Consider the following 26,030-nt stretch of genomic DNA (forward strand, 5'->3'; position numbering starts at 1 on the left):
AGCACACCAGTGTGAAGCCATGTATGTTCAGTCTGTGTAGTGACAATTCACTGTTCTCTGATATTTCAGCAAACACCCCCGATGTTGTTGTTGTTGATGAGAATAACAAAAGGTTATCCTATAACCTAGTTATATGAATACTGGCTGAGCGTCTCGCTCTTCGCCATTATGAGATATCTCTTATCTCCTAGCACCTAATGTGCTCACGAACAAACAAATGCACTCTCATGCATGTGACCAGGCCACGCCCTGCGTCCCACTATATGACGCCGGACATGGTCACACTCTACCTTCCCCGGAAAGATTTCCAACACTGAAAACCCAACCAAGGGACCTCAAGGCGCTAAGAACGAGACGCTCAGCCAGTATTCATATAACTAGGTTATAGGATAACCTTTCGTTATATTATCATACTGGCCAATCGCGTCTCGCTCTTCGCCATTATGAGATATGGGGCAGAGCAGACGCGTGGCCCGACAAATGTACCCCCTGAGGGCCCGTAAGCCCCAACCAGAGAGGAGGGGAGCCCCGTCCACCCGCCCGTCCTAACGAAGTGGGGGAGGCAGTCACTCCAAAGTGCGAAAAAGGGGGAACCAGACACCCTGAAAAAACGCACAGCACAGGCGGAAACACGTGTGACACAGCACCCCGTGGCACACACCCACACACCCCTGCTAGCCCACCAAATGGCAGGATGCAGGGGAGGTCCCAGGTCTCAGAACCGCTTCGGAGACAGAACCCCCAGTCATGTCCACGAGGTAAAACTTAACGAAGGGACCCAGGGAGGACCAGGAGGCCGCAGCGCAGATGTCCTCCACGAGGCCCCCCATAACAGGGCGGCAGAGGCCGCCACTCCACGAGTGGAGTGCGCCCTGACGCCCCCAGGGGGGACCTGTCCAGCCAACGTGTAGCAAAGGGCAATGCCCTCGCACAACCAATGTGACAGGCGCTGCTTGGACAGTGCCTTACCTGCGTGAGGGCCACCGTAACAAACAAACAGTTGATCGGAAGCCCTGAGATCCTGCGTCCGACTGAGGTAAACCCCCAGTGCACGGACAGGACACGGCAGATGAAGGCGTGAGGAGGCGGATGAAACGCCTGAACCACAATATCCCTGGAGCGAAAAGAACTCCGGATATTCTTTGGCACGAAGACTGGATTAGGCCTCAGAGTCGCACCGCTATTGGCCGAATAGACAGGCACTCAGGCCGTACCGAGAGAGCACCCACGCGCTTAGCGGAGGTGATGGCGAGAAGGAACGCTGTCTTAAAAGACAGCTGTTCCAATGGCACTTGCTCAAGAGGCTCAAACGGGGCCTCCGACAACCGGCCCAGGACCAGTTGGAGGTCCCAACTCGGAGACAGAGAACGTCCCACAGGCTTGAGACGCCGAGCGCCAAGCAGGAAACGTTTCACAAGAGGGTGGCTGAACAACGTACCGCCCCCAAAACCCACATGACAAGAGGATATAGCTGCGGCATATACCCCACCGTCGAGGCCGACAGCCTACCCAGTATAGACTAGACGAAGGAAAGAACAGCGTCTAGGGGGAAGGACACCGGATCCCAGCCCCCAACCTTACACCACTCTTGAAAAGCATGCCACTTACCCGCGTAAACCGCGATAGTGGACGGAGCACGAGCGTTCCGGATGGTGTCGACCACAGTAGGGTCAAGACCCATCCCCTCCAGACTCACCCTCTCAGCAGTAAAACCTTCAGTGGCTGCCCCAGAACAGGGAACAGACACAGAGATCCGTGTGCCTGAGAGAGGGCCCGCGGCAACCAAGGCACAGGCCACAGCGGGGCTACCAAGAGCTGGATCAGGACCGGGAACCACACAGCCATGCCGCGGTCCGGCGCGATCAGGATCAAAGTCCTGCGCTCCCGACTTACCCGCTCCAACAGCTGAGCTATCAGGTGTATGGGGGGGAACGCGTACAGAATCCCGGGCGGCCATGGATACATCGAGAAGGCATCCACCCCCAGGGGATGATTGTCCCCCCGAGAACCATAAGGGGTACTGGTGAGACTGTCTGCTTGCAAACAGATCCACCGTGGCCTCCCCGAATTGGTCCCAGACCTGTCTGACTATGTCTGAACGTAGTCCCCACTCGTCGGGATGAGGACCGCCCGGCGACATCACATCCGCGCCCACATTCTCCTTGCCAGGGATGTGGAGCGCCCTCAGGCTGCACAGATTGAGAGACGAGATGCCCATAGCCAGAGCTCGACCGCCGCCCGATGCAGACGGATGGAGCATACTCCTCCCTGTCTGTTGATATACAACGCTGTCGTCGTGTTGTCCGTCCTGATCAACACGTGCTCACCCACCACCAGGTGGCCGAACTGCTTGAGGACCAAAAGGACCGCCTTCAATTCCAACACATTGATATGCAGTGCAGACTGGGTAGCATGGCACGTCCAGCTGCCCCCTACTGCGTTGGTCCGACACGTCCCCCCCCATCCCGTGAGGGAGGCGCCGGTGAAGACCGTGACGTGTGACAGCCTGCAGCCCATGGAGATCCCGCTGGTGAGGGTACCAGTCCTCCCCCAGTGGTCGAGATCCCCCAGTATTGACACGGGAACCTTCAGTCGTTTCTACTTGCCTCTCACCAGGGCCCTCATTTATCAACGTTGCCTAGGCACAGATATGTGCGTAACCTGTGCGTACGATCATTTCTAAGTTATCAATTTGAACTTGTGCTTGACTTTGTGCATATATTTACGCTCAGCTCAGGGCATGCGTACCTGGCGCACGGCGGTAGAATATGGATACTGCAGACGCACGGCATATGCTCTCATCAGTTTCATGCATTAGTTTCAACGCGGAAATAAGCTTTCGTTCATTAGTTTGACTGACGTGTTCTGTATGACCCCCGTAATTCATTATAGTTAATTGTAAAATAGCAACAGTAGTGTAATTATGGTCAAAACCCTATAAATAGCATTTGGAATAATAGGTATTTCCTTCTGAATGAGTGCAGCATGGTTTATATATAGCATTATCGGAATATACGGGGTGTACTGACTGCGCTCCGCGTAACTCAACTCGTTATTATTTTGCGCATAGATTGCAGAAATACAGGAACGTTTTGATTATATTTTAAATGCTTTGCCATTGTTAAACGAAACAAGTGGAATTTCGAAGCTGTAAGCAGAATACAAGTCATATGAACACCCACGATATAGTGTTCTTCCCCCTTCCTACTGTATAAGAAAGAATTAAAAACGCATTGCAACGAGAACAGAGGTTATTTGTTGAGTTTATGTGTATACAAAACCCTTGCAATAAATGTGTCTTAAATGAATGAAAAGCATACATGCTCTGGATACAGGTAGCATATATCGTGTGGGTGATATTCTGCTTGCAGCTTCGAAATTCCACTTATTTCATTTTGTGTCAAAGCCTTTTAAATATTAATCAAAACGTTCCCGTATTTCTGCAATCTATGCGCAAAATAATAACGAGTTGAGTTCTAACAAAGAACGTATTACATGCTGGGTAGGCTGATAGAGTAAACTGTAAATGAAATAGCCTATAACATTATAAAGGATAGGCTATGAGAGCAGGGTCTTCCCAACCTTCATTCCGCAGAGCCCCATGATTCCTGGGAGACATATAGGAATATGATATGATATATTATATATGCGCAAGTTACTGTTGCATAATGTAGGCTATGGCTGCTATTATATGTAATTCATATAGACTACCTAATACCGACAACAAAATAGATTGTATGCCTCTACAAATCATATGCAGGTAGAACATTGACGGAAAATCCGTCGCGATTTGGAATAAAATTGAGGAGAACTTTAATCCCTGGGTAAACAAAACGGAAAAAGGCAGTCATATTCCAGCACGGTCTTTATTAGTTAATATGGTCTTTAAGTTAATAGATATCATATCCGACATCACCGTACGTGTACATGTCTGTCAGCCTGTCACGTATTTCTCCCATAACACGCTTTGCTCGGCTTAGTCCACTTTTCCACATTTCATGGGGGTGTTCCATTACCGTATATGGTTCATTACGGGCGGTGCTATATGCAAATACTTAAAATCGTGCACGAGCGCGGAGCGTAGAACAAGTGGCATTTATCAACACGGAGTACTTGCCGGTGTGCGTGGGACACGTCTATGCACGTGTGATAAATCCCGATTTTTTTTTGCGTACACACATTCTAAATTCTGTGCTTACGAACGAAAGTAGAACACTTTCTAAGAACTGTTGATAAATGAGGGCCCTGGTCTATTTTCATACTGGAAAACCACCTCTGAAACTCTTCTCATAAATAGGAGGCCAAGAGGGACCACAGAGTGAGCAGATGCCATCATACCGAGCAGGCGCATCACGGACAGCGCCGTAACCGTCCTGCCAGGACGGAGCCCCCTGAGCGCGCCGAGAATATCCACTCGCCGTCGCTCTGAGAGGGTTGCCCTCATGGGCCTTGAGCTTAGAACCAAGCCCATGTACACCACCTGTTGACTGGGAAGAGGAGTACTCTTCTTCCAGTTCACAGCAATACCCAGACTGGTGAGGAATTCCACCACCAGCCTGATATGAGACCTGACGACCTCCTCCGACCGGCTGAGGAGCAGAATGTTGTCGAGATAGAAAATAACTTGTATCCCCTTATGACGTCGTAGAGGCTCCAGCGCGGTCTCTACGCACTTGGTGAATGTGGGAGGGGCCAGAGAATAACCAAACGGCAGCCTCTGGTATTCGTACGCTATGCCCTGAAAAAGGAAGCAAATTAATTTCCTGTGAGGAGGGAAGATCGGGATGTGAAAGTACGCATCCTTCAGGTCTATGGAGGTGAACCAGTCTCCCACTCTGACAGAACTTATCAGGTGTTTGACGGTCAACATCCTGAACCGCCTCGCCACAATCAGCCGATTGAACGCAGACAGATCCAGAATAGGTCTGACACCTCCCGATTTCTTGGGCACCAGAAAATAGTAAACGCCACGCATCGCGTCCTCCTTTGGGACCACTACGATGGCTTGCTTCGCTAACAGAGATTGGATCTCATTGGCCAGAGCTGTCACTGCAGCTGACCCTGACAACAGGGTCTGTACCAAACCTGAAAACGGAGGGTGGGGTTATGCAAACTGTAACACAAGTCCCCGCCCCAGCATTCTCTCCATCCAACTCGACATATGGCACTGCTGTAGCCATATGTGATGATAATCCCAAAGTGCACCCGCCGCCACTTGGCGCTGGTCCGCCAGGAACCGTAGATAGGTGGCCCGGTCCCACCCGCTGTGCGTTGCCAACCCTGGACTCGCCAACCACGCGAGCAGGGCGTCTCGTGGAGCCGGGATATCGCACCCTGACACTACCAACGAGGCAATCGCACCCAAGGGGGGACCCCGACAGAAAGGGCCGGTTTGATACGGGGGAAGCTGACATCACACTGGGTGACAAAAGCTCCCCCACTGAACACCCCCCCGGCATGGATTGCAGAGGAACTGTTCTACAGCTGGACATGCAAGGAGTGTGGTCCCCACACTGCCCGATAGTTCAAGTTCAAGTTTCTTTATTAGTTGTCATACAGTACAGAATACTTTTATACAAAATGCTTCTTTCTATTACGCTCCAGAGACTGTGCTAGACAAAAATAGATAAGTATAAAATAAAATAAGTATAGCAAGTACAAATAGAAGTCACGTACGTGGACACAAGTGTTCAGTATGTACAATGTTCAATGCAGAGTAGAAGTAACTGAGTTACCATACAATATAGTAATATACAATATACTATATAGTGCAAAGCAGAAATGGGATGAGGTACAATTTACAGTAAGGTGTAATGAGGTATGGGTTGTAGTGCAAAATCTTTACCAATAAATATAAAGTGTGTTTAGGTGTTCTAAAGTGTGTAAAGTGGGTGCTGCAGTGAGTTGTTTGTTTAAAGTGAGTGTGTGCGTGTGGATGTGTGTGCTGGGAGTGCATTTGATGGTTGTTACATAGTGTTATTGTTCGTTGAGCATCCTGATGGCCTGGGGATAGAAGCTTCTTCTGAGTCTTTCTGTGCTTGCCATGAGACTCCGGTATCGCTTGCCTGACCGCAGCAGTTCAAAGAGGCAGTTGTTTGGGTGGCTGGAGTCTTTGATAATTCTCTTAGCCTTACCCATGCACCGCTTGTTGTAAATGTTCTGGAGAGTGGGAAGCCCCCCTCCAATTGTGCGTTCGGCTGAACGTGCCACTCTCTGTAGTCTGCTACGGTCTTGTGCGGTGCTATTCCCAAACCAGGAGGTGATATTGCCAGTCAGGATGCTCTCTATTGTGCATGAGTAGAAGTTCTTAAGGATCTTCTGACTGACTTGGAACTTCCTTAGGCACCTGAGGAAGTAGAGGCGTTGCCGTGACTTCTTCACAACACTGTCAATGTGTGTGGTCAAGTCCTCGGATATGTGGACTCCGAGGTACTTGAAACTGTTCACTCTCTCAACCGGTGCCCCGTTGATGCTGAGGGGGCTGTAGTCCCTGACCCCCGACCTCCTGAAGTCCACAATCATCTCTTTTGTTTTGCTGACGTTCAGGGAGAGGCAGTTCTCCTGACACCACTGCAACAGATTCTCTACCTCTTCCAGGTAGGCCCTCTCGTCGTTGGCAGAGATCAGGCCCACCACTACTGTGTCATCAGCAAATTTGATGACCGTAGCCCTGCAGTGATATTACTACCACCCAAATCACGCGTGCCTGACTGACCACCGCCGGTCTTCCGGCCGTGGGAGGCACTAATGTGATACCCGGCCTGGAGAGGGCGGGGCTGGGGGAACTCACGCTGCAACCCCCTGGGCCTCGAATTCCCCCCCTGACAACCTTCGTCGTTGACAGGCACAACACCAGGCTCACCAAACACAGACGCAGAACATGGGGCGTGGGAGCAGCTTGACAGCACAGCATTCTCATAGGCAGACCCAGGCCTAGCCAGCAACTGGGTGTCAGCCCCTGTCCCCATGAGAAGCGAAACGTGGGGCCGTTTGCGCCCCATTGATGGCATGCGGCCCGTAGCCAAAGGGGACAAATCAGAGTCCGTATCCCGCTGGTGTTGGGGGGGAGTGACCGGAGAGCGAGCTAGACACAGCTAGACGGCGACGGTTTTTTAGGGCGTGCTCATCTAATGTAGCCGATCCCTCGGCCGCCAAGGCTGCCGGCCTTGCAATCACCTGTTTTCTTTGTGTCCAGGGTACCTCAGGCGGGGGAAACATGGCCGCTGGTCGGGGGTCTCGCCACAGTCGCTGGCGAGGCCGCGCCCTCACCTCTGGCTGCGTGGTGCGAGGCGGTGTGGGACCTAGGTCAAATACCGCTTGCGCTCCTGCGGAAAGACCAAAGAGTCCCTCGGCGGAGAGGGGAGCCCTGGTCGTAATATCACTGAAGGGCTACGGTGTGTAGGAACCCACCCTATCGGGCAGTGTGGGGACCACACGCCTTGCATGTCCAGCTGTAGAACAGTTCCTCTGGAAGACTGCTCCAACCAAAGATGTCTGTGAACAAGCGTTGACAGCATCCTAGTCCTCCCTGCGGTTATAGTTTGCGACTGAGTTAAAAGCTGTATAACCCCAAAAACACGTGCAAGGCCCCACTACCCAACACCATTGTGGACAGAAAAGCAGTCAACTGAGCAATGACACTGGTCGCCGCTAAATTCCGTCCTGCGGCGGTATAAACTTCATCAGCCCATACAGCCACCTGCCGGGCCGACTCGCCCTCTGGCGTCGGCTTCCCGGAGGGACAGCGTTCAACCATGCCAGGGCAAAGGACCGATGCTACCTGGCCCTCGATGCTACCTGGCAAACAAGGACACACAGTGAGCGTTCTGTTCTCACATAAGACTGGTCTCAACACAAAGTGCCACACCTGTGAGCCACCACCGTGTGATTTAGTGCTATCTCTGTTGTAACAGGTAGCCAGACAGTGTGATTTAGTGCTATCTCTGTTGTAACAGGTAGCCAGACAGTGTGATTTAGTGCTATCTCTGTTGTAACAGGTAGCCAGACAGTGTGGTTTAGTGCTATCTCTGTTGTAACAGGTAGCCATACTGTGTGATTTAGTGCTATCTCTGTTGTAACAGGTAGCCAGACAGTGTGATTTAGTGCTATCTCTGTTGTAAAGGGTAGCCAGACAGTGTGATTTAGTGCTATCTCTGTTGTAATAGGTAGCCAGACAGTGTGATTTAGTGCTATCTCTGTTGTAACAGGTAGCCAGACAGTGTGATTTAGTTATATCTCTGTTGTAACAGGTAGCCAGAGAGTGTGAGTTAGTGCTATCTCTGTTGTAACAGGTAGCCAGAGAGTGTGAGTTGGTGCTATCTCTGTTGTAACAGGTAGCCAGACAGTGAGATTTAGTGCTATCTCTGTTGTAACAGGTAGCCAGACAGTGTGCTTTAGTGCTATCTCTGTTGTAACAGGTAGCCAGACAGTGTGATTTAGTGCTATCTCTGTTGTAATAGGTAGCCAGACCGTGTGATTTAGTTATATCTCTGTTGTAACAGGTAGCCAGACAGTGTGATTTAGTTATATCTCTGTTGTAACAGGTAGCCAGACCGTGTGATTTAGTTATATCTCTGTTGTAACAGGTAGCCAGACAGTGTGATTTAGTTATATCTCTGTTGTAACAGGTAGCCAGACAGTGTGATTTAGTTCTATAGCTGCTGTATAAGCTAGCCAGACCGTGTGATTTAGTTATATCTCTGTTGTAACAGGTAGCCAGACAGTGTGATTTAGTGCTATCTCTGTTGTAATAGGTAGCCAGACAGTGTGATTTTGTTCTATCTCTGTTGTAATAGGTAGCCATGACAGTGTAATTTAGTTCTATGGCTGCTGGAATAGGTAGCCAGATAGTGTGATTTAGTTCTATCTCTGTTGTAATACACATAGAGATACAGTGTGATTTAGTTACTGTATCTCTCCTGTAATAGGTAGCCAGACAGTGTAATTTAGTTATATAGCTGCTGTAAAAGCAAGCCAGACAGTGTGATTTAGTTCTATCTCTGTTGTAATAGGTAGCCAGCCAGTGTGGCGGAAAATATGATTTTTGTATCCAGGTGGAAGGATATGAAACCTCTATGATATTTGAATCCTTGGTATAATGTGATTTGAACTGTGCATTCAAATACATTATTTAAAATGTGTAGGTAAACTCACTTTCAGGTTGAGTTTGTTGGTCCAGGATCCTATGACTCTGTACTCTGTGGTAGACGTGTTGCTGGTCTGGTACTGGAAGATGTCGTATCTCCCTGGTGCATCTCCATTCTCGTTGAACACCACCGGAGTACCGGCACTTCCTGTACAAACAAAGACAGTCCTGATTAGAGAGACAGAGTATCTCTTCCTGTTCATTTAACCTGGCGCTAAGGAGATATTACACAAGACACAGTACGTCTCTCCAATCTTATTAAACACTACTGGAGTACCAGGAGATCCTGGGGAAACAAAGATAGCAGAATACAGAAAAGATGGTTCATACTTCTTTTTATTAGTAAAGTCCAAGTCCGATTCCTTTAAGGATTTAACCAACTTCCTTGTTTGAGAATCATTCTACGACACGGAGGTCTGAACAGCTTTGGAGGCAAAGCCACGGACGAGGAACAATTCCCATTATAACTAACAATGACAAGTTGGTTATCTCTTAAATTGAGGCTTTGCACTGAACATTTTGGAACATCCAAACAAACCGACGGTTGCTATGTGTTGATATAGGAGAAATGTATAAAGACATGCAATGAATCAGTGTCTTACTACTGGATCTTGTAAACGGGTCACAGTGGAACAGTAATCATGCCGTTCCCATGTTTGACCTACTCTACCACTACACAGAAATTAGGCACTTTGTTTAAAAAGTGGTTACCAATGGATTACAGTGGAACAGAGGATGATGGCATGTAGCCTGGTAACCTTTTTGTTTAATATCTGTAATACTGGGAAACCGGGGGGGTTTGCACTCACAACTGTACCCAACTAATATGAGACATGGATAGCACAAGGCAAGCATTAGATTCATGCTTTACTTTACTTCTACCAAAAACAAATGCTCTGAAAAAGACGGTAATATATAGAGCAGTTGCTTATTGGAATAAAATACCAAGAAATATAACTATGGTAAGGAAAAAATGTATGTTTAAAAAAAAGTTTTTAATTGCGCTCATGAATAATGAGTTACATTTTGGTCATTGACTTATTATGGAAATTAGTATGGAAATATAAAGGTGATCTGTGACTTGAGAAAAGTTATGCTATAATATGAGTTAAAATCATATAAATGATTTTGATCTGTTTTGTTCTTATGGACTGAATATGTAATTTGTATTTTATGGTTGAGAATTGTGATATCTAACTTATGAATATTGAGTGAGCTTTTATTCACAGTTTTGTTCGTTGTGATGTTTTCTTGTGAGTACTTCAATGTTTGTGGTTTTATATTTTTATTGGAGGTGGGCATAGATAATTTTTTTTAATCTAGATTAATCTATCTGCAATCCTGGATTTAATCTAGATTAATCTAGGTTAAAATGGCTAAAAAAAAATAAAAAATCTGCCGAAGGCATTCAAAATATGTGTGTTTTACCCAAATAATGACCAGAAGTAAGTCCTTACTTTTTATTTCCTCCTTATGTTTCTCAGGCCAGGTGGCCCATTACACCATGAGCCCATCTCCCGTTTCCAAAATGCGTTACAGACTGTTTGAAAAAGCTGTTTTGCTATGATAATTGGTAATGAAATATCAAAATAATGTTCAATAAGATGTACTTGTGTTTAATAAGTTGTGTTATTCAGAAGTTAACACAAATAAATAATATTACCAGTACAGTACAGTATCTAGCACACTCTCAGGAGCAAAACAGAAATAAGCATTTCAAACTTGAACTATGTGACATGGCTTGACTCAATCAGTCCAATCTATATTTCTCCTTCTTCCACCAGTCACTCAGGCAGACCAGCTTGTTTTATGTACCGGTGTCTACTTATAGTGCCTATAATATTTTCCCCGTTGGGTGGCAGACAGGGCCAAACCCTGCCAATGCAAATCAACTGCTCCAGTGGAGTTGCTCAGTGGCCAATGGTGTCAACTGTGGTTGTACTGGGCAGCTCCCAGGTGTGAATGGAACTGTGTGAATGTGAAGCAGGGCGTTCCTAAAAAAAGAGCATCTGTGCTCAGCGAACCTACCCTGGGTAAATAAAGGTAAAAAAAAAAGATATATATATATATTTTTTGTATTAACTGCGTCAATTATAATATCGCGCGATACTAGTATCGCGTTAACGCAGCACGTTAACGCTGTTAACGGCCCAGCTCTAATTTGTATTAACCTTTTTTGTGTGTGTTTGTATTTTTTATGTTTGGACCCCAGGAAGAGTAGTCTCACTTTGGTGTAGACTAATGGGGATCCACAATAAAACAATAAACAATAAATGGTTACAGGCAGCCATGTTGGATCAAATAGAACTTTACTGCAACAACAACAATATTTTGTGCCAAATCAGGAAAAAAATACTAACTTGATGTATGAAATACATTTATACTTAGTGTTATGTAAACTATGGTCCTCATTATTGAATGGACATACATAAAAGTTACCAAGGAATTCCTTCATAACTGGATTTACGTACTTATTCGGCATTCTCGAACGGCTTGTAAATACATTGTAGGATTCATGTAGGATTTTACGAACTTGAAAAGGTAGTCATAAGTTGGACAGACCGGTGTGCGCCCAGCGCAACACCTTTCTCTGGGACAAGTCATTGGGGATTGTCGATGCTACAGACATTGCTGAAACTATTTACTGTAATGTACTGACCGGAGAACGCCACTTTTCAAGTCACATTCCTCTGCATTATATAATGTACATACAATGTTTTGTATGTGTAAAATAAACACACAAAGAAACAACCAAACCCTGCTGACATACTACTATGTTCTTAGAATGTTTGTTTTCTCAGCAGCAGCGCAGCTCTCCTCTAGGTGTAAAAATGTCAAGACGTTTAACAAGACGTTAAAACGTGAGATTACTTGCATGCTGAGAAATGCTTGCATTTCTGTTGAAAAGATGAATGTTTAGGCAGCTGGGTGGCGGAGCGGACATTGCGCTCGTCACACACGCAAGAGACACCGGTATCGAATCCGGCTGTCAACGTTGCCTCCGGCTTGGGCCGGCCGCCATACTGACTCAATTGGCAGAGTCAGCGGGAGGGGAGTTGATGGGTGGTAGTCTGGTCGTTGTAAACAGCGACTCCTACAGGACGGTCAGGAAATGGTGGGGGCAGTGTGAGCCTCCCACACGTTACACCTCGCCAATGAGAGTCCGCGCTGGCAGGTGAAAAGAAGTGACTGGCTGCCTCCACATGTATCAGAGGGGACATGTGATGGGCTTCTACCCTCCCTACGACCGGCCAGTGGGGGGCACATGCGAGCAACGATCAGGACAGGGGAGGGATAATTGGCACGAGAGGAAAATTGGGATGGGAGAAAAATCACAGAAAAAGGGAGGAGAAAAAGTAGAAAAGAAAAAAGAAAAGATGAATGTTTGAGTTGAGCAATGTTGTATATTGAGGAGTAGTTGATTCAGAGCTTCACAGGCCACCTATAATGAGGTGTAGTCTGACGTCACTTTGGACCGTGCGGTCGGTCCACCCATTTATGGATTTATCATTGGGAAAATGTCATTATCGGCTATTGTAACAATTCTGCCTCATGAACAAAATGAGTTCCCTTCTACCACTAACATTATTGTTTAAAGGGGACCTGCATTGCTATTACTAGCACTATTTGGGCAACTTTACACAACTCCTGTGAGTCTATTGAAGACATCTGTAAGTTTTTTTTCCAAAAAAATGCATTGTTTTATATATATTTTTTTTGTATTGGTCTTTTTCCCCCTCCATTTTCCTCCGATTTTCTCCCATCCCAATGTTAGTCGTATGCCAATTCCCAGTCCCTTCCTGGTCGCTGCGCACTTACCCCCCACAGTCAGATCATCTGAGAGAGTGGAGGCTACCACATGCTTCCTCCGACACACGTCCAGCCAATCACCGCTTCTTTTCACCTGGCAGCGCGGATTCTCATCGAGAGGGCGTAGCGTGTGGGAGGACCACACTATCCCCCTCGAGTCCTATCCGCGCTTAGCAGGCGCCCCGACCGAACTGTAGGAGTCGCTGTTTACAACGACCCGGACCCACCCCGCCAGCTTCTCCCACCCTCTAATACAGCCAATTGTATTAGTGCAGACGGCCAGCCAAGCTGGTGACAACCCCGGAGCTGTGAGCTGGATTCGAACAGGCGAATCCAGCTCACAGCTCCGGGGCTGGTGACGAACGCAATCTCCGCTCGGCCACCTAACCGCCTCATTGTTTTATATTTCTAATCAAGTACTCAAAACCATCATTATTCAGCCTCAGGATTTCAGGCTGTTATGGCCTGGCTCAGCACTTTGAGTGACAGTCAGCCCACACAGTCTGCGACTGGTAGACAGAGAGAGATAGAGAGAGAGAGATAGGGGGGGGGGAGATAGAGAGAGAGAGAGAGAGAGAGAGAGAGAGAGAGAGAGAGAGAGAGAGAGAGAGAGAGAGAGAGAGAGAGAGAGAGAGAGAGAGAGAGAGAGAGAGAGAGAGAGAGAGAGAGAGAGAGAGAGAGAGAGAGATAGAGAGAGAGAGTGAGAGAGAGAGAGAGAGAGAGCGCGGGACTGAGAATGAAACACGCAGACGCGGGCTCTCTCCTCTCTCCCTCCCTCCCTCTCTCTCTCTCCCCTCTCAGCGGGACTGAGAATAAAACACGCAGACGCGGGCTCTCTCCTCTCTCCCTCCCTCCCTCTCTCTCTCTCTCTCTCTCTCTCTCTCTCTCTCTCCCTCTCAGCGGGACTGAGAATGAAACACGCAGACGCGGGCTCTCTCCTATCTCCCTCTATCTCTCTCCCTCTCAGCAGGATTGAGAATGAAAGACGCAGACGCGGGCTCTCTCCTCTCTCATCTCTCCCTCCCTCCCTCTCTCTCTCTCCCTCTCAGAGTGAGGTGTCGGGTTTCACTCTGCCTCGCAGTTTGAGGAAGTGGTTTCCACTCGCTGTGTGGGCTGTCCGCTTACCCAGCACCCACTGACGTCAGCATGCGCCTCAAATCAGAACAACCTAATTAAATCGAGCAGGAAATGGTCTGAGCTGAATGAGAGCAATCCGCCAATATGGTATTTAGACACAAAAACACATTGATACTAACTCCTATTACTATGGGTCTTGGACTTCCTGACGGGCAGACCCCAGGTGGTGAGAGCAGGCAACTGCACCTACTCATCCATCACCCTCAACATAGGGGCCCCCCAGGGCTGTGTTCTGAGTCCCCTCCTCTACTCCCTGAACACACACGACTGTGTGGCTCAGCGGAGTAGCAATACAATCATCAAATTTGCTGACGACACAGTGGTGGTGGGCCTGATCTCTGCCAACAACGAGAGGGCCTACCTGGAAGAGGTCAAGGTCCTGGCGGGATGGTGCCAGGAAAACAGCCTCTCCCTGAACGTCAGCAAAACAAAGGAGATGATTGTGGACTTCAGGAGGTCGGGGGTCAAGGACTACAGCCCCCATAGCATCGACGGGGCACCGGTTGAGAGAGTCAACAGCTTTAAGTACCTCGGAGCCTACATATCCGAGGACTTGACATGGACCACACACATTGACAGTGTTGTGAAGAAGGCACGACAACGCCTCTACTTCCTCAGGCGCCTAAGGAAGTTCCAAGTCAGTCAGAAGATCCTTAAGAACTTCTACTCATGTACAATAGAGAGCATCCTGACTGGCAACATCACCTCCTGGTTTGGGAATAGCACTGCACAAGACCGAAGCAGACTACAAAGAGTGACACGTTCAGCCGAACGCACAATTGGAGGGGGGCTCCCCACCCTCCAGAACATTTACAACAAGCGTTGCAGGGGCAAGGCTAAGAGAATCATTAAAGACTCCAGTCACCCGAACAACTGCCTCTTTGAACTGCTGCGGTCAGGCAAGCGATACCGGAGTCTCAAGGCGAGCACAGAAAGACTCAGAAGAAGCTTCTATCCCCAGGCCATCAGGCTGCTAAACGAACTATGAACACTACACAACAACAACCATCAAACGCACATAGCACACACATCCACACGCACACACTCACTTTAAACAAACACACTGTAGCACCCACTCCACACACTTTATAGCACACACTCACTTTAAACAAACACACTGTAGCACCCACTCCCCACACTTTATATTTATTGATGAAGGATTGCACTACAACTCGTACACCTTACTGTAAATTGTACCTAAATTGTACCTCATCCCATTTCTGCTTTGCACTATATAGTACTGTACATTAGTACACTGCATAGTATTGTATATTATATGGTAACTCAGTTACGTCTATTCTGCATCGAACATTGTACATATGTCTATACTGAACACTGACCTCATTTTCTACTTCTAAATTACATGCTATACTATGTTATTTGATACTATCTTGTCTAGCACAGTCTCTGGAGCGTAACAGTAAGAAGCATTTTGTATGAAAGTATTCTGTACTTCTGTATGACAACTATTAAAGAAACTTGAAACTTGAAACTTGATAATACAATGCTAGCGACTGAAAAATGACATTTATAATGCATGTCACCTTTAACATTATTGGTTGAAATAAAGGTAGTTATAAGGTTTTTAATTTGTCATAAAAAATAACTACACTTACTGGTACAGGCAGTAGAACGCCTGTCGTTCAGTGCTGTCGCCTAATACACATCACAGCCATCATTACTGTTACCTAGCTAAATGTACTAGACGTTAGCAGGGCTCGAAATTGCGACCGTTTTGGTCGAATATGCTCATGAAATTGTATCTGTGCAACCTCAAAATATAATTGGAAGCATTTGTGCGAGTGCAAATAATTGTTCTGGTGCATCCTCCTCCCCCCCTCCCTGAACGTCCCTTTCTCTGTACATTCGCTAGTTTGTACACTCAGTATGTGCCTTGTGAGTTGACAGTGACCATTCTAACCAATCAAACGTGAGATGATCTAGTGAGCTAGAATCGGAATATTCCACCCATAAATAGCTAATGTGAAATATAAATAACGTAACGTTTTGACGGGAGCTAGCTAACGTTAGCTAGTTAGCCAGCTAGCTAGCTAGTAGTACGGTGATATGTTGCCAATTGATTTTGGTCAAATAACGTTAGCGAGATTGGCCTACGTTCCGTTACATATTCATAATCATGAAAATGTAGTGCAGAATGATAGGAAAGGATAGGATAGACAACACTAAACATGTATTAAACATCAACTCAATGTCAACACTAGACGTTGAGCTAGTTTGACGACAGGAATGGGATGACGTCAGTCAGGAGTGCCAAATGGCAGTGTAGTTTCTCAGTGAACGAAAACATAAATGTTGTTATTTTGCTACTGTACCTTTGCGATTAATTGCAAATATTTTCATGGTGAGCTATAGATTGTGGATGAATACGCACAGAAAGGTACACCATGCAAATGTTCATGCTTTATTTGTTTTAAACGAGACGATTTAGAAATGGGCAAAGAGGGTGGACTGCGGAGAAACAGCAATGACGCAACCACTACACTACAATCCCTATTGTAAGATCATAGTTTGGCCTATTAATTATCTATGACACATTTGAAGATGTTAGTCCCCAGATTCCACACCGCAAGTGCTGTAAAAATCAGGTGAACAGGCTATGGGGAGTAATAAGTGTTTTGACTTGTTGCTATCAAGAAAGCGCTTACGTTTAGACAGCCTGCCTGTAAAACAAACAGAAGGAAGTTTGGTTTTGTTCCAGAGGCCATTCGACTGGTGAATTGATTTTAAAATGTTTGACGAAAGTGCACTTTTTTTGTACTGACCCAATTCATTTATTAGACTTGACAGATCAACAATATAAGGATCCTGTTCTAACAGTGTCAAGTCTCTTGTGCTTTAATAGTGTCATGTCTCTGGTCCCCTGTTCTGTCTTGGATGTGTATAAGTGCAGCTGTTTGCTGTATGCATGCCTTAAATTGCCTCTTGCGGGACTAATAATGTTTTTTGAATTGAATTGAATAATTCTTAATTTTTTTCAATAATTCAAGATGACAGAAATTCCAGTATGGCGGACTTCATTATGTCCTCATGGCAAAGTTGTTGTGCATGACTAGACACATCTCTGGATACCAGCTTCATGACAACGGATCCCAAGATAAACTCATTTGAAAATGGAAGGTTTGTTCTGATGGTGGCGCTCATGGGGTCTGTAAAATAAATAGGGTTCATCCTCTAGGGGTCAGAAATATGCACCGCAAATTTGGAATGAAAACTATTGGAGTTATGTTTATCAGAAAAAGTCTGCGGTGGCAGCGGTGGAGTAAAACCATAACACTGTCGTTATTCTGCTATTCATATTACTTGATCCGTTTGTATCCACCAATTGTACAAAACACAAATCACCATCTACCCCTCCCCCTCTCTCTCTTTGTCTCTCTCTGTGTCACCCTCTCTCTCTCTCTCTCTCTCTCTCTCTCTCTCTCTCTCTCTCTCTCTCTCTCTCTGTCTCTCTCACTCTCTCAAATCAAAGTATGGAAACACAATTACAAAATACTGTTAATACAGTTTTCAATCAATCAATCAAAACCCGCTCTCTCTCTCTCTATCTCTCTCTCGCTCTCTCCCTCACTCTCTCAAATCAAAGTATGGAAACACAATTACAAAATACATTATTGAAGGTTCTATAATGGACTGTTCATCACTCTGCTCTATGATCTATTGAATAAATTCATGAAAGCTCCCTCCTTTGGGCTACGGATAGAGAAGAGATGAAGAGAGAGGGAGGTGGAGAAAGAGAGCAATGAAGAGGGAGATATGGAGGTGGCGAAAGAGAGCGGTGCAGAAGGAGAGAGAGAGATGGGGAGGTGAAAGGAGGGAGATGAAACAGGAAAAAGAGGTCTTGCAGGTGTAAAGCCCAACATGGAAATGCAAAGTAATGGGAACTAGTTACTATCATCTATCATACAGGATGGACCGCGTGATACAGTGTTGCTCTGCATACTGTAGCAAGAGAAAGGAGAGGAGAGAGACAGAGATAGGGGGGGGGGAGATATGAGGAGAGGGGGAGAGGGGGAGAGAGAGGACGGGTAGGGAGGGGGGGATATAGAGGGGGAGAGGATGAAGGAGAGAGGGGAGGGGGAGAGAGAGAGTAGGAAGAACGATGAGGGGAGAGGAAGGAGGGATAGAGAGAGGAGAAGGGAGAGGGGGAGAGAAAGATAGACAGTGTGATGCCCACTAGAAGTGGTATCACGTTAATATCTTTAGATTATGTGTCAAAACAGTGTGAACATACTGGTACAGGATTACTTCCATCAGAAACAAGGTAGAACTGTAATTTATATTTAATGGGAGACATTAACATAATTTGGTCAATAGGTGGCAGTATAGGACTTGTGTTTAGTGGCTTCGCCTTCCAGGGAACCATACCTTGTAGTTTAGGGACACACGAGGCGAGTTTAGTCTCACAACCGGGAGGACCCAGAACCAATAACACCATGTCTGCGCCTTCCTTTGTCAAATGACTAACTACAACCTGTTTCATAGGTGGGTAATATACTACAAAACACACATAAAGGTTAACAAGGATACATGCAATGTCGAGGGTCCAATGAAGTGACTATTGTCGATGTTTGAGTCAAGTTTAAGAAGTTTAAGACGACAAGTAACGTGGTTTAGAAGTTGACCATCTATTGATGGCGCCGTGTCTCGTGGTACATTGAAATATAGTGTTGAAATACAATTGCCCATTTAATCACTAACGTGTCGGAGTTAAGTATCTCCAAGGGGATTATAAAGGTTTATGTTTTGAAGTACATACTGTTTGGGTTGAACTGCTGTTTAGTAAATGTGTATATTATGTACAAGTATGGTATATTGACTTGAGCAGACTGTTAGATCAACCCTGAAACTGAAAATATCTGTTATAATAGTTAATTCAAAATAATGCTTTAATATTGAACTGTAGCATTACATGGAGGCTAAAACAAAGAAGATGCAAAGCGTCAGTATTGTGTGACATTCCTGAGGAGCCTTCAGGCAACCCCCTCTCATGTTAAGACTGTTTACTCAATTTAGGAGAACAGTTGGAGAAATAGGGGGCAGGTCATAAAAGCCCCCGCATGCTAAAACTGTTTGGGACACAACCAAGGAACTATTAATTCAGTATACTTTATATAGGAAATCTGGTATTAAAATATAAGACAACGCCACATTGGTTTAATGCTGAATATATATGTAACTTATTACATTAACCATACAAATATAGAAAAGGTTTTAGAGTTAAGCCTCTGTGCTCATCAAGAGGCCACACCGACGGGGGCCCATGGGAAACCAGGGGGAGGGGGGACCGCCCCCAGAAGACCACCAATTGGAACAAACTCCTTATTTAGAGATAATTGTGATTGGTTAAAAGGCAGTCTAAAAATTATGTCATTTAACCTATAAATATTGGATCAGTAAAGTTAGTTGGGAGGCCAGCCACACACCCATCCCCAGGGGGTCATGCTGAGCCTCCATCGCCCACCAGAGAAATGTGCCTGGCAAAATGCATGTGAGTAAATCATGGGAACCCACTGTTGGGTGTTGTTTAGTGTAAACTGTAAAGATCCCTATCTTAGACCAGGTTTAACCATGTGTATTGCTCAGTACATTCTCTTTTCATTGACATAACATGACTACTATTTATGTGCAAAACTGTCTTGATGTGAAGAGCCACTGTGACTGGGCTATATGATTATGAAAACCTCATCAATCCTTTTGTACAATCATGTCTTATGAAAAATGATGAATAATTCCTGTATGTACCTGATGCTTATCCACCTTTGGCCTCTCGGCAAATAAATACATGAGTTTGAATTCGAACTCAGTAGTCTGGACTGCACGTTTATTCCTTGCTGGCTATATTGGAAGTCCCACATGCTCTCTCTCTCTCTCTCTCTCTCTCTCTCTCTCTCTCTCTCTCTCTCTCTCTCTCTCTCTCTCTCTCTCTCTCTCTCTCTCTATCCCGCTCTCCGTTAAATGTAAATATAAATCTATTCCCTTGAGTTACACCATGGTCACGGTTTAGCAAATTCCTAGTAAGAACGGCCAGATACATATATATATATATATAAATGCACTTTCATTGCACATTTGAGTTGCAATAGAACTTGAGCTGGAACACAAATATGAGTAACACTGAGGTGTTGAGGTATTTCTGTACACTAGAGAATAGTGGATATGACTGATGATAAACGAATGATGATAAAGGTAACAGCTATTGGTGATATAAGGAATTGTTTGACAGACAATGAGAATGATAGTGTTGTTAAAAGAAGACATATGATGGTCTCTTCCAACATGCCTAGACATGCCTAGACAGAGGTTAACAGGAGAATGTTTCCCTTCTCACATGCTTATACGTAAGACGCCAAATATGTATAAAGAATTACAATGTACAGTATATAATACTGGATAACTACATTTGAAAGGAAAATGCTATTGAAGTGAACCAGGGTATCCTAAAAGGGTAGAATGTGTGTTGCAATGATGAATATGCTTTTGAATTAATAACAAGAATGGAATTATAATTGAATGTATTAAAGTAATGTAACTAATTGAACTGAATGATGATACAATGATGATGATTGATTGATTGATTATTCTGTTGAATAAATAAACGTTGTTGAAAACACAACCGGGAGGACACAGAACCAATAACACCATGTCTGCGCCTTCCTTTGTCAAATGACTAACTACAACCTGTTTCATAGGTTAAATATATCTCTGCTATCAGGTGCCATATCCTGGTACCTGTAACAGTTTATTGGGGCCTCGTCCGGGATCAGCGCCACCTGCTGGATGGGAGCCGATCCAGAGATCTTGACACCTGGACCAACCGCGACCCGATGAAACAGGAATCAACGCCCGGTGTAAAGGTCCGCCGAATGAGCGATTGATCTGCGCAGTATCGACAGCAGTGAAGTGCCTCATCTGATGCCAGACGACAACGAGAGCTGCGTCCACTACTCCACCTGACGAGAAGGAAGACCGGTGTCGTGTAGAGGAGATCCACCCACCATGAAAAGTCGCCACAGTGATCCTGAACTGAGAACCAAGTGCGAGGAATCGGGAAGCAGCCATGGGAACCAGCAAGAGGAAAAGCTTGGTGTGGGACATCAAGAAGAGCCTGCTCACTCTACCTGCGGATGAACTGTTTCGCATTGCCGAGGCATTGGAACTGGTAACAGGACTGGAGGCGTCTGACCGAACCCACCTTACCGTAGATGACGCAGAGGGGTGCTTCAACTTTATCAACGACTACCTGTACAGTAAGGTTTTACTGGAGTTAGAGGATACGGGTTGTCTTATTTATTACAGATAAAAGATGTGACTGATGGGCTTATGCAGAATAAGGTGGTGGGTCCAGAAGAGAGTATAACCGAGGGCCTACGGTCCACCAGTCAAAGTGATGCAGTACCAGTCGACCCCATTAGCGTCTTTTATGATGTAAGTGAAACAATTGAGAGTGTGCCCACTTCAAAAGTAAGCAACCAGGTTTTACAGCGCCTGCCAAGTGTGCCACCACCCACAGCTCAGGCTGTGCCATTAAATGAGAGTGTACCAGACACCAAAAGTAAACAGGAACCCCCTGGTGTGTCGCCAGATAAACTAGTATCTTTAAGAGAACTGTCGTACCTTCACCGCAGGGAGTTTAAGCTCCAGGGAGGTCAGATAGAAGACCAGGGATCAGACACTCCACCTTCTCAGAATTTTCCCTTTTTTTTGTTACATAATGTAAAATTACAGATTCATACCTTCAAAATAAGCCATCAATTGTCAAATTTGAGACGATAGTTTTCAATCAATGTCCTATCAAACATTCTGGTAAAATCCTAACTACTTTTCAGGATAGGTCTTGAACTTGATCCAAGTTCATTCAGCTATCTGATAAGAGAACTACACTCCCAGAATTCAATGTGATCATTGTCACTAGAACCATTTCACACCTGGAGCAAAGGCCCAGTCATTCCTTTTTGTTGTTATTGTTATTCCAGTGAATGGACCCAGCAGGAGGCCTAGCCTAGCGACAAGCGGCCACTACATATTATCCATACAATACCCAACATATGCACAATTACCATGATTTTACTGTGTTTACAGTATAGTGTATTTTAGAGAGAGAGAGAGAGAGAGAGAGAGTTTCTTTCTTTCTTTCTTTCTTTCTTTCTTTCTTTCTTTCTTTCTTTCTTTCTTTCTTTCTTTCTTTCTTTCTTTCTTTCTTTCTTTCTTTCTTTCTTTCTTTCTTTCTTTCTTTCTTTCTTTCTTTCTTTCTTTCTTTCTACCACCTCCTGAACAAAAAGACTGTGCCCGATCGTCATCCATTATCTAGAATACAAGACCTGACTGGCACGCTTGGAGGCTATACCTGGTTTAGTATCCTAGACCTAGGGAAAGCTTACCACCAGGGCTTTGTCGCCGAGGGTTCACGACCCTTCACCGCCTTCATCACTCCGTGGGGTCTTTACGAGTGGGTTCGCATCCCATTTGGACTCTCGAATGCCCCTTCAACGTTCCAACGGAGCATGGAGGAGATGCTAGGTCCCCTCAGGGACGAATGCTGTATCCCGTATCTTGACGACGTACTCTGTTACGCAAAGACATTTGAAGAACATGTAGAGACCATCCGCAAGGTTCTCCAAGCCCTTCAACGTCACGGAGTGAAATTGAGACCTGAGAAGTGTGACCTCTTCAAGCAAGAAGTCAGATACGTGGGTCGCCTTGTGTCAGCAGAAGGGGTCAAGATAGACCCACGAGACATTCAAGCCGTGAAAGCCCTGTCAAGTAAGACACCCAGAACTGTCGGCGAAGTGAGGAAAATAACAGGATTCCTGGGATATTTCCGTTCATACATTCAGGATTTTTCCCGAATTGCCAGACCCATCTACGAGCTACTCCAAATCAAGCCAGGAAAGACCCCAGCCCCAGCGCAGAGTAAGAACATCAGACGCCCCCAGTTCCCCTCCAGAGAGCCCATGAGTGGACCACGGAACAGCAGAGAGCACTTGAACAACTGATTGACCTTCTCACAAACCCCCCTGTCTTGGCATATCCCGATTTCAACCTACCCTTCAGGCTGCACACTGATGCCTCTGACCAAGGCCTGGGAGCTGTTCTGTATCAACATCAAGATGGAAAACTGAGAGTCATCGGGTACGGGTCAAGAACATTGTCACCAGCCGAACGCAATTACCATATGAACAGTGGAAAACTGGAGTTCCTTGCATTGAAATGGGCTGTGTGTGTGAAATTGTGTATTATGCCCCACACTTCACTATCTACACCGACAACAACCCGTTGACCTATGTAATGAGTACTGCCAAGCTCAATGCAGTCGGTCATCGGTGGGTTGGAGAACTGGCAGACTTCCGGTTTGACGTCAAATACAGACCCGGAAAGTCCAACATAGATGCAGACACTCTTTCCCGCCTTCCCCTGGATATGGAGAGATATGAAAGAACCTGCACAGTAGAGCTCTCCAATGAAGCAGTACGAGCGACGTGGGAAGGAAGCCAAGCGGCTGAAAGGAAAGACGTGGCATGGGTTGCGGCGCTTAACATCGCGTCCCCAGACTCAAACCAGCAGTCTCACCCACACCTACAAACAATCAGTCACAATGAACTGGTGAAGGCCCAAAAAGAGGACCAAGCCATCAACACGATCAGGGAGTTGAAAGAGTCGAACACGAAATTGTCAGACGACATACGAAGAACCGTAAGCGCAGCAACCCGAAAGCTACTTCATGAACTGAGCAGATTACATATTGAAAATGATCTCCTTTACAGAAAGACGAATCAATACCAACAGTTGGTCCTCCCTGTAAAGTACAGAACACTTGCCCTGAAACATCTACATAATGAGATGGGTCATGTTGGAACGGAAAGAGTGATCCACCTAGCAAGAGAAAGATTCTACTGGCCTTTAATGTCCAGAGAGATTGAAGAATATGTGACCTGAAGATGTCCTTGTATCAAGTCTAAGAAGCCGGTCACACATGTCCAAGCTCCCATGGGCAGCATTACCTCCAACTTCCCATTAGAACTTGTGTGTATCGACTATCTACATCTGGAAACCAGTCGTGGAGGGTATGAATATATCCTAGTGGTGATCGACCATTTCACTAGGTTCGCCCAGGCGTACCCCACCAAGAACAAGAGTGGGAAAACAGCTGCAGAGCGTATCTTTAATGACTTTATACTCAAATTTGGTTATCCCTCGAAACTACATCACGACCAGGGTCGAGAATTTGAGAATAAACTGTTCCAAGCACTGCAACGGCTGTCTGGGGTCGGCCACTCTAGAACATCACCCTACCATCCACAGAGCAACCCAGCGGAGCGGCTCAATCGGACCATACAACAGATGTTGAGGACATTGACTGAAAATGAGAAATTGCGGTGGAAGGACCACCTCCTGCATGTGTTACATGCGTACAGCTGTACCAAACATGAATCGACGGGTTACTCACCCTTTTTCCTCCTCTACGGTCGTCATCCACACCTCCCTGTTGACCTGTTGTTTGGGTTAATGAAGAAAGAGGAACCGTACTCACCCAGAGGATACGCGGAGCAATGGGCTGAGAAGATGTCTGAAGCCTATCGGATTGCTTGTGAACATAGCAAAAAGTCCAGTGCAAGAGGAAAAGTAGCTTATGACAAGAAAACAAAAGGAGACAGAGTTCTGGTAAGAAACCTCAGTCAGCGTGGAGGACCAGGCAAGTTGAGATCGTACTGGTGGTCAAAAGCCAGCTCGCTGAGAGTCCAGTATACATTGTCTGCCCTGAACATGGAGACCAGAAAAAGACCAGAACACTACACCGAAATCTCTTACTGCTGATACATGATTTGCCCGTGGAAATGACTCCACCGCCAGCCAGAACTGTCCCTGCGAAGAAAACGAATGACAGACCAAGACAAGGAAGAATGTCAGACACACAAAGACAAGTAGAGACAAGGGACAGCACTGACAGTGATTCGGATGATGACAGTGACAGAGGACACTGGCTAAGGATACCTGTTGAAAGGACAGAGGAAAGATCACTTGGACACCGTGAACGATGACCTGAAGTCATGCCAGGCCTGTGCCCTGAGAGTGAAAACGACAGGGGAGGAAACACGGATGGAAACTTACCTGTCTTGGCCAGACCGGATGAAGATGTTAGCGAATCGGAGGAAGAAGAGGAAAGGGAGGCCCCCCAGCTCACTCTCCAATAACCCAACCCCATCCCCAAGCTCACTCTCCAATAACCCAACCCCATCCCCAAGCTCACTCCCCCGTAGCCCAGCTCAATCTCTGAACCCCTCCACTCTCACCGGTAGAGCAGGTCCAGTCAGAGGTTAGGAGGTCTGCCCGTGACAGAAGGCCTAGACAATGTCTCACATATGATATGCTAGGTGAACCGTCAGTGCAGAACAAGGTGACTGTGAATTCAGTAGTACAGTGGCCACCGATAGTGCCCGCACCACACCACAGTCCACTACCACATCCATTGATACCCTTTGTAATGCCATGGTTGCATCCAATTTTTTACAGCCTTCCACAACATGCCCAGTATGCTTACCGTCCAACCGACACCCACGGTCCACCCATTGGGAGTTTGTTAGGGGTTCAAGCCTGAGGGTGAAATTGAATGGTTGTGTTTGGTGATTTTCGGAAATGTCAGGAGCAATTTTTTTAAGGTCAGGGGGTGTGTGATGCCCACTAGAAGTGGTATCACGTTAATATCTTTAGATTATGTGTCAAAACAGTGTGAACATACTGGTACAGGATTACCTCCATCAGAAACAAGGTAGAACAGTAATTTATATTTAATGGGAGACATTAACATAATTTGGTCAATAGGTGGCAGTATAGGACTTGTGTTTAGTGGCTTCGCCTTCCAGGGAACCGTACCTTGTCGTTTAGGGACACACAAGGCAAGCTTAGTCTCACAACCGGGAGG

At 46.1% G+C, this 26,030-nt stretch overlaps 1 protein-coding gene across 1 annotated transcript in view; it reads right to left on the reverse strand.

Moving 5' to 3' along the window:
* grm8a (glutamate receptor, metabotropic 8a) overlaps nt 1-26,030 on the reverse strand; it is a 484,022-nt gene that overhangs the window by 96,909 nt on the left and 361,083 nt on the right. Inside the window, exon 6 of the mRNA XM_084330820.1 lies at nt 9,154-9,293. Coding sequence (XP_084186946.1) covers nt 9,154-9,293 — 140 coding nt within the window. The remainder of the gene's footprint in view (nt 1-9,153; nt 9,294-26,030) is intronic.

The sequence above is a fragment of the Notolepis coatsorum genome (assembly GCF_963971535.1).
Source record: "Notolepis coatsorum genome assembly, chromosome: 15".
In the NCBI taxonomy this organism is placed as follows: Eukaryota; Metazoa; Chordata; class Actinopteri; order Aulopiformes; family Paralepididae; genus Notolepis; species Notolepis coatsorum.